Below are 14,413 nucleotides of genomic sequence, written 5' to 3'. Positions count from 1 at the left end.
TATGCACTTTTTGGTAACGAGTGTCACCTTAGGCTGCGTTTAGACTGGCAGCCCAATTCTAATATTTTTTTCACTCTGAAAAAGATCTGATTAGTGGAAAAAATATCAGAATTGACTGCCTGTCTAAACGCAGCAATAGTGATGCCATTTTTAAGAGATGCTTTTATGTAAATGCAATGTCTGTTTCTGATGTACTTGTTAACACATATAGGAGTATACCTAATATAGTATTGTGAAATTCTGTTAGCTGTATTGTTATGTACTGGTTTGAACATACCAGGCTCAAATGTGTGTTTAGAACCCTCAGAACAGAACATTCCAATTGATCACTTGGCAAACTGCTGCCAACTCCAAATATTAGAGTAGAACACTGAGAGCCATAGCCGCAGGAAGCTGTTTGGTGGTCGGGGAGCTGTGCTTTTTCCACCGACGGGTGGGTAGTGGCGCTACAGACCTGCTATATCGGCTAATACAGGACTAGTAAATGCATAGTGCACTACTTTTGTGAGAATTTCTATTGTTACATTCAGATTCTTCAGGGGGTGCAGCACCCCTACTTTCCGTGGCTATAGAGTACCACAGTATGAGTCATAATACCCATGAAACCTAGCGGTCAAACAAGGAAATGGTTCCAATCATTTTTTCACCATTCATTTTTCCCACAGGGGATTTTAGAAACACTTAAATACTTAATAAGGGCTGTGTTTCGTATAGGCTTACCATGGTGTGATGTTTTGATAACCATGTAAATCTCTCTCGGACAAGGTGACTTTTATCAATATATTCGTCTTTATTTACTCTCAGATTCGAAAATTCTAATTAGCATCAAAGCAGACCATGCAAAACTACAAATCGCTGTAAGTTCCTGCACGTCATCTCTAGCTGACTGACACCTTTGCTAACAGATATTGTGTGAATTGAAAAAAGTTCACAGAATTGTGAATTGTCCATCGAATTTGGCAGTTTCGTCCAGATCATCATGGCATTTGTAGTTCTTTATGATAGCCACAATAGCAGCTAATTACCATTTCATTTTTGTGGGGTAAATACATGCAAATATATTGACAAAAGTCACCTTGTCCTAAAGAGATTTACGCGGTTATCAAAATGTCATGCCAGGGTAAGCCTACAAGAAACACAACCCGCATGGATTCTAAAATCCCCTATGGGGAAAATGAATGGTGGGAAAACGATTAGAACCATCACCACTGTGTGACTATGCTGGGAACAGTCCAAAATGTACACATCAAAGCATTAACATCTGATGTTCTTTTCTACATGATGAGAAGAAAGGAAGCCACTTTATATTGAGATTAAATTATTGATTGTTGAGCTAAATCAAAAGGGAACACGCCTCAAAGGGTGTACTTACTTAGCTGACACCCTTGAGTTGAGTAATGAGGGAAGTGCAGGTAGACTGCCCCTAAGTGCTGACCTAAGGTCAATTTTATAGTGGTTGATGTTGGAACTGGGTGTGTTGAGCTAATTCTATAACTGAGTTTAGGGGCATCTCTAGACTCGTTTTGAGATGTATGCCTGAAACCTATGGCGCCAACTTGCTGTCCAGACAGTAACGATTACAATCATTACAGTCCACTGAGATCACTAATTAGAATGTGGTTGCCATGGAATGTTTGGTGCTAGCTTGGAGGACAGTTTGCCAAAGTCTATAGGAGCATGCTAATGAGAAAAATATGGACACATCTATATTGATTTTCATATCAAATAAAATATTTTATTGCCACGTGTGTAATTGAATCTGTGTGCAAATCAAAACAGTTCAAATCACATTTGATAAGATTATAAATATCCAGGAGGACGCAACTGTTTTTTATATACAGAACATACACCATGTGGGGCATATTTTAACTGGGGCATTCTATACATAGAAATAGAACATAATGGTATATCTATAATTCTACTATGGACTTTTAAAGAGATAGTCAAGCTATTTCATCAACACATAAGATGGTAAGACCACAGACAAGTCTGGAAAATCTGGATAGATGGGATCTGTTGAATGAAGCAGTGACATACTGTAGCAAGCCATGACATCAGTCTGTTCAGGAAAGACTGGGCCCTATACTGATCCAGCCAGATATAACTTCTTGAGGCTGAGCGTGTGCTCATCATGGACTAAGGAGAGTTGATTAAAATAAACTCTTGTGGGTGCGAACATAATTACTGAATCAAGTATCGGTGTCTCTCAAACTAACTGTTTTCATTTGATCAGTTAGTCTCTTTCAGTCCAGCAGAGGCAGTGCATACACACACATGCTGCAGACACACATTCACTCAGTTTCTCAAGCTCACACAACTTCTCAGTTCAGTTGGTATCAGTCCAGTCTGTTGTTGCGGTAGCGACTGCCCTCGAACTCTCCCTCGTTGAATCTGTTCATCCGCTGATGAGTCCTCAGCTGCTTCAGGCAGTTCTTATCCACCTCTCTCTTCGTCAGGATGAACCCTATTATACTTGTAAGGGGACCTATCATCCTGCAGAGAGAAAGAGGGGAAAGTGAGAGAGAATGGGAACTTACCAAGGTTATTCAACTGAATACAACATCAAATTGTCAGCCGTTTCTTTACAACCGAAATCTGAATATTAACCATGTTAGAGAACAGACCCACTGGGCACAGTCTACAATTCAAGTTTTATTCCACGTTGGTTCAACATAGTTTCATTGAAATGATGTGGAGACAATGTTGATTCAACCAGTGTGCACAGAGGGGAGAGTCTCACCAGGTATATGCGATATTTGTCATGGGGTTCTTGGACTTTTTCGTGTGGGATGTACTCTGGTCGCTCATCCTCTTCCTGTCGCTTTCTTCTGATCTTTCTGCATGTCAGTCACTTTCTGCTGATCAGCGGTTCTCTGCTGTTCTGTTTTGGTGCTGATCAGTGGCCAGTAGAGTTGGGTGAGACACCAGAGAGGAACGCACCTCAGCGACAGAGCCTGTAACTTGACTGGGCACTGCTGTGTCCATAGTGACTGGCCTGGGATCTGACACAAACCTGAAACAGTGAGAGTATATGTCAGGTCAAAGCAATTACTAGCCACCATATTGTTTTCACCTGACCTGTGTTTTCAGACTTGTGTACAAGATGAAGAAGAGCAGACAAGGAGAGGAACACCCATTACATAAGTGCCCCAAAAACTGCTGTCACCCTCTGTTTATGTGTTGTATTGAAATAAAGACGGTTCAAATCAAATGTTATTTGTCACATGCGCCGAATACAACAGGTGTAGACCTTACAGTGAAATGCTTACTTGTACCAGTTCAGAGTAAACATACAGTACCTTTCACAATCACAGAACTCACAACCTTCCTACAGGGCGCCGCCATCCTTGCTGTGTAAAAGTGGTCGGTTTGGGTATGTGCAAAGCTCTTCATGCTTTCTACAGCCCTCTGCTACTAACTAGCAGACAATTGACAGCCAGTATCAGTTTTGGGTAGCTTTATCAGAGGAAGAAGATGCAAAGCCTGGTAATATTTGACTGTTGTGATCTATACCTCAATGGTCGTGACATTTGTGTGAATGTATTGACTAGGTTTGCCTAATAAAGTTGTCTGTTCTTTCAGTGGTGTCTCATCTATTGACTACATGGTTTCAGTAGTAGAAAAATCAGACAAAACGGTAAGATTTGTCTGCTTTTTAAAGTTTTCGAAGTTCTTGCCCATGACAACAGTTAAAAGCTGTATTACTGTTGAATAAGAAGTTGATTATCCTCATCATGCTGTATAGACCGAGGTAAAGTTAGTTTTATTTTAGATATTCAGTGGACATTCGATTTTCTCGCATAAAGCTATTGAACCAAGCATGCCATGACTATAAAGATGGCATATTCTGAATCAGTGGTAGATGGAGAACAATCCATACTTTCTTTTGTATTTAAAAAATATATATTTAAAATTTCAATCTTCAGTAGCTCTTGCAATGTGTCACGTAGAGTAGGCCAGAAGGCTAAACTGGAAAACCTAACCTTTTGTGGAAAACCACAAAACTTCTTCTGTGCAAAGGCGTTTATTTACAAAGTGATTCCGGGAAGAAGGGAAAAAAAACAGTACTGCCATCAAACATATACCTTATGGGCCAGCTAAAAACAATGCTACACCCATCCACAGCTCAATCCAAAATGCCTCTCCATGAACTGAAAGAGAGGCTCCTTTTGTAGGGCTAGCCCCTCCCCTCAGAACAATTAACACTAATTAATTAAGCAATTACCTATACAAACCTACATTTTCCATTTAACTAAACATACTAAACTATATACATTGCAACACGTTTATTAAACAATATCACAACATAACATTTACAAAATTACATCACTACTGACAGTGTCTTTCAATAAGCCCATTTACATTAATGAGCCATTCGGGACAGGCACTACAAAGTCAGCCCATTCCCTTAGCTCGGGTCCTTATCCAGCATACCCGGAAGCTACAGAGATGGAGAGAGAGAGGAACAGAACAAACAAACGCGCTAATCCATAACATCATTAGTAAAATACATATTGCTTATATTAAATATGAACATTGACATAAGTGTGAAATGTATGTACTAAGATAGAGAAGTTAACTTGTGTGTCGACCCACATTGTTAACTTATCTGATAACGGAGCAGGGAGGAGTGATGAATGTGTGCGTGCGTTAAAGTACCAAATGCTGCCCGCGGCCAGTAACGGACTTCTACGTCACACAATGACTATGAAAATGAAATATTCTGATTCTTGATATGATGGACAAAATTCCACATCTTTTCTGGGGTTTAAATTTAATTGTTTATAATTGTTTTAACTTTCAATCTTGAATAGCGCTTACAAAAAGTGCAATGACTATGAAAATGATATATTCTGAGTTGAGGGAGGATGGCAAAAAATCCACAGTAAAAATGTAAATATATATAATATTTGTGTTGATTTTTGTACATCCTCCCCTAATTTTGAATGTATCAGTTAACTTTTTCCGACGCAACACTTTTTCTCTGTGTCGGGAAACACTGGACAAACAAGAAACTTCAAAGATGTAAACTATTCTAAGGCATTCTGACAACCTCTAAAGTTGATTTCCAAACTTTATCAAGGGTCGATAGAGGCTTTTCCCGATGACACACATGTTAAAAAAAAATGTGAGGAAGACCTGGGAGACGCTATTGATGATGATAAATGGATACAGATACAGTGCATTCGGAAAGTATTCAGACCCCTTGACTTTTTCCACTTTTTGTTACGTTACAGTTTATTCTGACACCCAAAAGTACTCGTTACATTTTAAATGCTTAGCAGGACAGGAAATTGGTCCAATTCACAGACTTATCAAGAGAACATTCCTGGTCTTCCCTACTGCATCTGATCTGGCGGAATCACTAAACACAAATGCTTTGTTTGTAAATTATATCTGAGTATTGGAGTGTGCCCCTGGCTATCCTTAAATTAAAAAAAGAAGAGAATTGTGCCAGCTGGTTTGCTTAATATAAGGAATATTAAATTATTTATACTTTTACTTTTGATTCTTAAGTACATTTTAGCAATTCAATTTACTGTTGATACTTAAGTATATTTAAAACCAAATACTTTTAGACTTTTACTCAAGCAGTACTTTACTGGTTGACTTTCACTTTTATTTGATTCATTTTCTATTAAGGTATCTGTACTTTTACTCAAGTATGACAATTGGGTACTTTTTCCACCACTGAATACCATCCATATAATGTACTATATGCCAGTGAAACTGAATATCATGCACTCGGAAATGGTTTTATTCTGCTGGAGATGTAAAGCACAAAGGGGGACATATTTGCTTATCTGTCCATTCCTTATATATTACTTAGGGGAATGAGCAAGTGCACTCATCATGGAGAAGGGTAGAGAATCTGAAGCAGACCGTCTAATCCTTAATGGTCTAGGCTTCAGGTGCAGGATGGGCGTGTCTTGTTTCTGAGGCTGCAGGAGAAAGGCGGTCGCCACTAGTTAACACAGCCACAAAGTCATTAACTTTGCCTATTTCTACAATTTATCTTCTTAAAACCTAACCCTAACCTTAACCACACTGCTAACATTATACCTAACCCTTACCATAAATGAACACCAAAAAGCACATTTTGTTTTCATGAATTTTTACGATGTAGTCTATTGGAGGACCACTACTTCCTGTACCAGCTCCTCGATATCATTGGTCGACTAGACCTGCTCCGCCACCTGGAGACGGCAGCCGGAGTGAATGGAACACACTCAGACTGATGCAAGCCCCGCCCTCTCACAGTACAGGTGAGCACAGAGCTGTGTGTGTATGTGTGTAACTGCATTGTCACAACAATGGACCACATAGAGAGGCAACACTGAATAGATGGTCATTCTGGTAATTCCCTGGTTGCTTTACATCTTTCTTTCTTTTTTTCTTTCACTCTCTCTCTCAATTCAATTGCGAGAGAGAGAGTGAGAGAGATGATGCTGTATAGGATCTCAGAAGATGTAACTCAAGAGAATGTCACTAAGATTAAGTTTCTGCTGAGCGACAAACTCGTCCAGAGGACGACTGGATCTTTTCACTGTAAGAAGTATATCACACACACTCCCACAATCATGCGCGCACACACACACACACACAAATACATTATCTCTCTCTCTTTTTCTCTCTCTCCCCTGTCGGCCCTGGAGGTGCTGTGTGAGATGGAGAGGCAGGGGCTTCTGACAGAGGACAGACTGGACGAGTTACAGAGGACACTGGAGGAGTGTGACACACAGCTGGCCCACACTGTCCGGCAGCATAGAGGTAATGTACATATTGACACTCCTCCACTGTCCTCTGTAGCTCGTCCAGTCTGTTCTGTCAGAAGCTGATGTGTGTGAATCTTGAGGTCAGCAGATGACAGGAGACTCCAAACGAGCCCAAAGCACATCCTCACCAAGAAACTCTTCCTTCCCTACCTCTGAAACATCTTCCATACCCGGACTGAGAAACTTCAGATAGGCTGTTATGATTTAACAGTGAATTCTCGCCTGCTTATTTAATGTAAGTAAGCTGTCACTCTCAGAGACCCTACCACAGCTTCCTGTACCTTGGCACATCTCCCATCAGAGAGTGTGTTGTAACCTTGGTTGGAATGTCTGTTTTCCTAAAAGATGTTTCAAGCTCTTTTTTTTTCTTCCATTAAATGGTAACAATTGAGGAATGTTTACTTTGTCTGTGTAACAGCACTATTATAAATGTGTGTTTTACCACCGCTGGTTCTGGAGATCTGGTCTGTAAAATGGATGTCTATTTTTCTAATAACCATGTTTCACGTTTTATATTCAACAGGATGTCCCTCTAATTCTGAGGAGTGTGAGGTAAAAACACTTCAGCAATCCAACTGTTGATAAAATATAAAATATTTATTTTGAAGTATAACATATTTTAAGATGCCAGGAAAGGCATGTAAGAAAACATGATTGTATAAAAATTCCCAAATAAAGAAAGTAGATGAAATCACATAAAAAAATATTTAAAGTAAAGCTGAAACAGTGTGCCAAGATATCAATAACCAGTTGTTCTTGCTATGAAACTTTACATGGAATGCTGATTCTGAGTATCTTCAGATATCAAATTAATAGTTTGGTTAAAAGGTCAATGTAGTCTCACCTAGTTCACTTGGTTGAGCTGCAGCAGTGCCACAGGACTTTTGGTATATACGCTGGTGGAATTCTGTATCATTAATATAAAATGTATATTTGTCCAAGTCCTGTAAAATTTAACAACATTAAATACATGTAGCAGTCAGGCAAATAAAGACACCCGCAGTGATGGTGGCTCCTCTCCCACCATGTAAAAGTAATAAAATAAGAATGCCACCACAGGAATGTTGGTAGTGTCATGATTATGGCCTATTCAACCTTTCATATCAAAACTGGACTTGAAAGAGCATATGGACGGTTGATGATGAAGGGTACCATGGTAACATCAAGAGATCATCAGGAAGAATGCGTGGCCTCAGCAGGAAAGATGAGTGTCTTGGTCAGGGTGTTTCTGGAATCTGGTGATTGCTTAACATTCTCATAGCCGATACGTTTCCCATCTTTATCCTTAACAGGAAGTTTGCCGTCCATCTTGCTCACTTCAGCATTGACCAGGGTGATGATCGCATGGATGTCTTTCCCGCTGTAGAGAACAAGAGACAAACACACATAACATAAAATAAGTCAACACAACCATTCCATAGAGACGATATGAATAAGATCTGAAGTGAATTTCAAGCTGATGTTACCCGGTGCAGCCTTTTTCCAGCTGGCCACACAGAGACTGGATGAACCAGGACCCCGTGTACACGTTCCTGATAGAGACATACTGCTCTACGTTGGCCATGAAAACCAGGTAGTCGGAGTATAGTGGAAGTGTGTAGTCTTGGACTTGGACTTGGCCGTCGTCTGTGTTCAGTTCCCTGTCCGTCCCTTCAACTTTAGGCTTCTTGTTCACCGGCACACCCCCCTGCACGTCAGTCCCTCGACAGGCTTGGATGAAGAACAGTTTGGGCTTTTCAACAAGGATGCTACAGTTTGTTCCGTTGAAAGGTGAGAGGATATCAATGGTGGGGACGACTGTTCCATCTGTGCCACAGACGCCCTCCTTTTCTCCGTGACTCAGAATGCAGCAGACGAAGGCATCGCCATGCTTAGGAAGATCCTTTAGATCAGTGAACTGACCGCTGACCCACTCCTTCACACCGCACTGTTGCAGGTCAGATAACTGCTTCAGCTCAGAGAAGACCTTCAGCACAATGGGAATCTCCACTGCAGTCTTGTCCTTGCACATCACCACCCTGAACTTCATCCGACTGAATATGTTGGCCAGATCCTCTGTAGTAGAAGACAAGACACTTAACAACCAGGCCTCTCACTTCTCTCTATTCTCATTCTATGACATCATGATAATCAACTGAATGAGCAAAATGGCAAGCAGGTCAGATGCTGTAATAGAGAAATGAGACTTGAGATGTTTTTGAGGATAAAACGTTGACATACCAACATCCTTGTTTGATCCTGTTCTTTCACGCAGTTTATCAAATATCTCGTTGTTGATGATCAAACAGAGACCACGGGGTACACTGGTCATCTCATACAGACTGAACTGGAAACAGAGGAAACCAGGGGTCATTTACACACAAAGATATTTCACATCAAACTGACAGTGTAAAAAAAAAAATCTTCCTAGTATTATGTTTGGCTTGAATGGCTTCATTGGAAAGGAAAGTTGAAGGAGAGTTGTGCTGCAATGAGAAGACAGGTTAAGTTTTGTGTCTGTATTATTGTATATTGTTGACTTGTGTATTTGCTCTGAACTATATGATCAGTTGTCAGGTGTAATATATGTAGTTAATAAACACTTTAAATGTAGATAGAGGGGTTATCACCTCATCGCCACCTGTGACCACTGTTTCCAGGTCCGAATTATCTACAAAACACAGAAAACACAGTTAGATACCTGATACCAGCTATCTAATACAGTAGAACAGTAGCACTGGTGTCAGTTGACTGATCTGTAAATGAGTCTTGTCATGTAGTGTGTTATATGTACTGTCTGGTGGTTGTGTCAGTAAACAATGACAGAGTCGTGGTGCAAAGCTAGTAGTACTAGTAGTCAGTGTGTMTGGTACCTGTACAGGGAATTGGGATTGTTGGGGCTGGGTTGAAGGTGTGGTCACTGGGTTCTGTGTGGTTGTTGAATATTTCCTCCAGTCTAGGGTAGTTTTTTATAATATGTGGTTTCTGTAGCAGGTTCACGAGTTCACAGCATTTTGTGTCTCCTTTATTCATCACTTTATCCAGCAGGTTGATGACAGTCTTCTCATCGGACTGATTGGGGATGTTTAGGTTGTTGTAGTCACGATTAGTCACTATTTCCTCCTGCTGCACATGTTGAAGGATGTAGCTGGATTCCGCAGACAGGATCTCCGTTAACAAAGTCTTCTTCTCTCTCAGCATCTGCATGATGGACCTTAGAGGGAGAAAGAGAAAAAGGAGAGTGTGTTCATTATATAAAACATATAATGCCACAGATGCATGTCAATGGCCAAGCCAAATGATGCTGATGTGACCTGAGTCATCCTCATAACTGAATTAACAAAACCTGCCATGTTCCTAAGAAGTTTTTCGATATTTCAAGAATGGGTTAAGTTCAAAATGCAATGACTGATGCAAGTTATGCTAACCTATTTGTGGATGATTGAATTACCATTCTCCTAGCTGCAGGATATTATTGTGGCCTGGCAGCTCAATCACCGATTTTTCTTTTCAGAATCCCCCTGCAAAGGCATGCTAAGCTTTTGGAATATCAAAGAAAAAGTTGCAGTCAGCATTCCTGCAGTCAGCATACAAATTGTACACTCCATTAAAACTTGAGACATCTGTGGCTTTGTGTTGTGTGACAAAACTGCACATTGTGTGGTCTTTTACTGTCCCCAGCACAAGGTGCACCTGTGTAATGATCATGCTGTTTAATGAGCCTCTTGATATGCCACACCTGTTAGGTGGATAGATTATCTTGGCAAATGAGAAATGATCACCAGCAGAGATGTAAACAAATGTGTGCACAAAATTTGAGAGAAATAAGCTTTTTGTGTATATGGAACATTTCTGGGATATTTTATTTCAGCTCATGAAACATGGGACCAACACTTCACATGTTGCGTTGATATTTTTGTTCAGTATATATATTTTTCTACAGCCCAATATTGTGAACATACCAGTGTCAACATTGCATTTTTCAATAGTGGTCTTAATTCTTATTTATTATAAGCATATTTCCCCCTTGCACTTATTTTGACTCCCTCCAGGGGTCTCGCGCCCCACACACAATCATACATACCRCTTGGATACGTTACCAACAAAGACAAGGCTAAAAGGTTACTAGCTCACTTAACTGAACAATGTCATGTGCAAATGCAGGCTAGTCTTTGGGTGCTGAAGTTTGATATCAGAGCGCCAATTTGCCCACACTAGTCACCACTCAACTCCATTGTAAACCACAGAGTTGAGTTTATTCGGTTGAAGGTAACAACACATAGTAACAAGCGTTCCTCAAGTCCCCAACAGCTAGAGACAGTGARGACTGAATAGTTAGGATGCTAGCTGTTAATAGTTTTTWWAATTTAACTAGGCAAGTCGGTTAAGAACAAATTCTTATTTACAATGACAGCCTACACCGGCCAAACCTAGACGACACTGGACCAATTGTGCACTGCCCTATGGGACTGCCAATCACAGCCGGTTGTGATACAGCCTGGAATCAAACCAGGGTCTCTGTAGTGACGCCTCAAGCACTAAGATGCAGTGCCTTAGACCACTGCGCCACTCGGGAGCCCAAGTCAAGTAGATAGCTATAACCAACAGCTAATAAGTTTAGTGTAAAAGTACAGTAGCTATCAAGGAGTGTTGGGGAGTACAGTAGTGAACTACATGTAGTTCAACTAGTAATTTAACGACATTTTGCAGTAGTTTGGCAACTCAATATTAGCAAGGTGTCCTCAATATTTTGTACACTGAGTGCATATTTAGAATTRGTGAATTATRTTGATGTGATATGAATGTCAAGGGCTTTATGTTTCCAGAACCAGAACCGTAATGCATTTGAGAATCGATTCCCATTTAGATGGAGTATTTGGTTGTTTTGGCTGCCAGAGCCAGTCTACCTCTGAAAATAACATATAAGGTTCTCGGACGGTAAGCTCCTTAAGAGTACATCTGGGGCAAGTAGCTGTGGAGCTTACTACAGGCACTGAACACAACTTTTTTTTTGRAAAAATAAGAATAAAATCTGGGTTAATTTCCTTTTCGGCATCAGACCTGCCTAATTCTCACATGAAACATATTTTTTGTGTTCAATCGTCAGTAAATGTTACCATCTGTTAACATCTGACTCCAGAGTGATCTGTTGTAGTCTACGACATTTCWTTTATTTCAACGTTTATTTTAACCAGGTAGGCCAGTTGAGAACAAGTTCTCATTTACAACTGCGACCTGGCCAAGATAAAGCAAAGCATTGTGACACAAACAACAACACAGAGTTACACATGTAATAAACAAACATACAGTCAATAATACAATAGAAAAAAGTCTATATACAGTGTTTGCAAATGAGGTAGGATAAGGGAGGTAAGGCAATAAATAGGCCATAGTGTCGAAATAATTACAATATAGCAATTAAACACTGGAGTGATAAATGTGCAGAAGATGAGTGTGCAAGTAGAGATACTGGGGTGCAAAGGAGCAAAATAAATACAGTTGGGGATGAGGTAGTTGAATGGGCTATTTACAGATGGGCTCTGTACAGCTGGTGCTTAAAGCTAGTGAGGGAGATATGAGTCTCCAGCTTCAGTGATTTTTGCAGTCGTTCCAGTCATTGGCAGCAGAGAACTGGAAGGAAAGGCGGCTGGAATGTGCTTTGGGGTGACCAGTGAAATATACCTACTGGGGCGCGTGCTACAGGTGGGTGCTGCTATGATGAGGCGGGACTTTACCTAGCAAAGACTTAGAGATGACCTGGACCTGGAGCCAGTAGTTTTGGCGACGAATATAAAGCGAGGGCCAGCCAACGAGAGCATACAGGTCGCAGTGGTGGGTAGTATATGGGGCTTTGGTGACAAACCGGATGGCACTGTGATAGACTGCATCCAATTTGCTGAGTAGAGTGTTGGAGGCTATTTTGTAAATGACATCACCGAAGTCAAGGATCGGTAGGATAGTCAGTTTTATGAGGATATGTTTGGCAGCATGAGTGAAGGATGCTTTGTTGCAAAATAGGAAGCCGATTCTTGATTTAATTTTGATTGGAGATGCTTAATGTGATCTGGAAGGAGTTTACAGTCTAACCAGACACCTAGGTATTTGTAGTTGTCCACATATTCTAAGTCAGAACCGTCCAGAGTAGTGATGCTGGACGGGCAGGGCAGGTGTGGGCAGCGATCGGTTGAAGAGCATGCATTTAGTTTTACTTGCATTTAAGAGCAGTTGGAGGCCACGGAAGGAGAGTTGTATGGCATTGAAGCTCGTCTGGAGGTTAGTTAACACAGTGTCCAAAAAGGMCCATAAGTATACAGAATGTTGACATCTCAGATTTAGATTTGATAATTTATCACGAAGTAGTTTGGATGTAGGGAACTACTTTTTCAACGTTTTTCTTATGGGTAGCTTTACTGTTGCGTCGCTTCTTCCAATGTGAAGTAGTTGGTAGCTTGGTAAACMACATTTTCACAGTAGCTTCCCGTCTTCTATAATGCAACGTGTGAGCATCTGTAGCAGCACAGAGTTTCTAAACCCAGAGGCGCAACATCGCGAGACTTCCGGGAACGATTGCGAAACAGAAAAAACAGAACAGGCCAGGGTTTGGGGTTTGAGAAGTCAATGGGAGAAGTGAAACGTTCTTCCTTAGTTGTTCATTTTCTCGAACTCTAAAGGCACAACCTAGATTCGAGACAATATCTTAAGTAGTGGAACATATCATTACTCCAACCTCGTGAAAGTGACAAACTGACACGCTTTCATGTTCGTCAAAAGCAACTTTATATCGAAGGAGTGTCTTTGAYTTGACGGCATGCACATGCGCAGTACAACGTGTACAACGCATGAGCTTAGCGAACCTACAAGTGTGATCGGGGATTTCTATTGGAGAAGCAGTTTTAGCTTGATACTCTACTGTCTTTGGTAGCAGCCTAGCTCGCTAGCTAGCTACCGAATGCTACTTTAGATTCAACTAGCAGTGAGCATGTTTTGCCAAAGTGGTCATCGTGATATCTTGACACTAAATGACGAGTTGATAGCATAGCAAAATTACTTACCGGTACGACTAAAAACTGATTCGCTCGGCAAGTTGATGAAATAATTCAGTGGTCGATATGCGTTCCACTCTTCCCTCGCAAATGTGAAGTTTTACTTTCATTTAGCTATTGTCCAATCGGAGTAGGTTCAAAGGAGTCGCCACACGACCAATAACTTCACTTTTCGTGAAGGAATTGGTTTCCCTGGTGGTCTAGTGGTTAGGATTCGGCGCTCTCACCGCCGCGGCCCGGGTTCGATTCCCGGTCAGSGAACTTKTTTTTTAACCACTGCAAATTCAATCTAAAGTAGAGTTTTTGCCTGCTTGGAAGTATAAAAACTGAGTGAACAACTTTTGGTTCCAAGTCATTTTCAGTGTTTTTCATAACCAAACCAAGTATATTGTATACCTATAATACTACTTGGGGCTCCCGAGTGTTGCAGGGGTCTAATCACCACAGACCCTGGTTAAATTCCAGGCTGTATCACAACCAGCGGTGATTGGAAGTCTCARATGGTGGTGCCCAGTGCTGTCTGGGGTAGGCTGTCATTGTAAATCATAATTTGCTCTTAACTGACTTGAATTAGAAACAAGCATTGTTCATATCTGACTGAATTCCCCTTTAATT

The 14,413-nt window shown here is 40.8% G+C and overlaps 1 protein-coding gene and 1 non-coding gene across 4 annotated transcripts; one reads left to right on the top strand and one right to left on the bottom strand.

Annotated features, from left to right (window-relative positions):
* Positions 1-7,352: 7,352 nt before the first annotated feature.
* Positions 7,353-13,914, bottom strand: LOC111957166 (caspase-7). Of its 3 annotated transcripts, XM_023977915.2 has the most exons (7): positions 13,808-13,914; positions 10,184-10,294; positions 9,629-9,969; positions 9,386-9,426; positions 8,997-9,102; positions 8,243-8,831; positions 7,353-8,136 (listed from the first exon to the last, which is right to left on the bottom strand). In XM_023977915.2, exons 2-7 carry the CDS (start codon positions 10,207-10,209, stop codon positions 7,950-7,952), a joined length of 1,290 nt encoding a protein of 429 aa, XP_023833683.1. In that variant the 5' UTR covers positions 10,210-10,294; positions 13,808-13,914; the 3' UTR covers positions 7,353-7,949. The 3 variants fall into 3 exon arrangements, with proteins under 3 accessions (XP_023833683.1, XP_023833684.1, XP_070292757.1); XM_023977916.2 differs by lacking the exon at positions 10,184-10,294; XM_070436656.1 differs by lacking the exons at positions 10,184-10,294; positions 13,808-13,914 and adding an exon at positions 12,969-13,260.
* Positions 13,915-13,987: 73 nt separating this feature from the next.
* trnae-cuc (transfer RNA glutamic acid (anticodon CUC)) lies at positions 13,988-14,059 on the top strand. The gene has a single exon. It is a non-coding gene; the product is annotated as a tRNA-Glu (tRNA).
* Positions 14,060-14,413: the final 354 nt, after the last annotated feature.

Source organism: Salvelinus sp. IW2-2015, linkage group LG32 (assembly GCF_002910315.2).
Source record: "Salvelinus sp. IW2-2015 linkage group LG32, ASM291031v2, whole genome shotgun sequence".
Lineage (NCBI taxonomy): Eukaryota > Metazoa > Chordata > Actinopteri > Salmoniformes > Salmonidae > Salvelinus > Salvelinus sp. IW2-2015.
The sequence above is the reverse complement of the archived record's forward strand: the minus strand, read 5'-3'. Positions and strand labels throughout refer to the sequence as shown.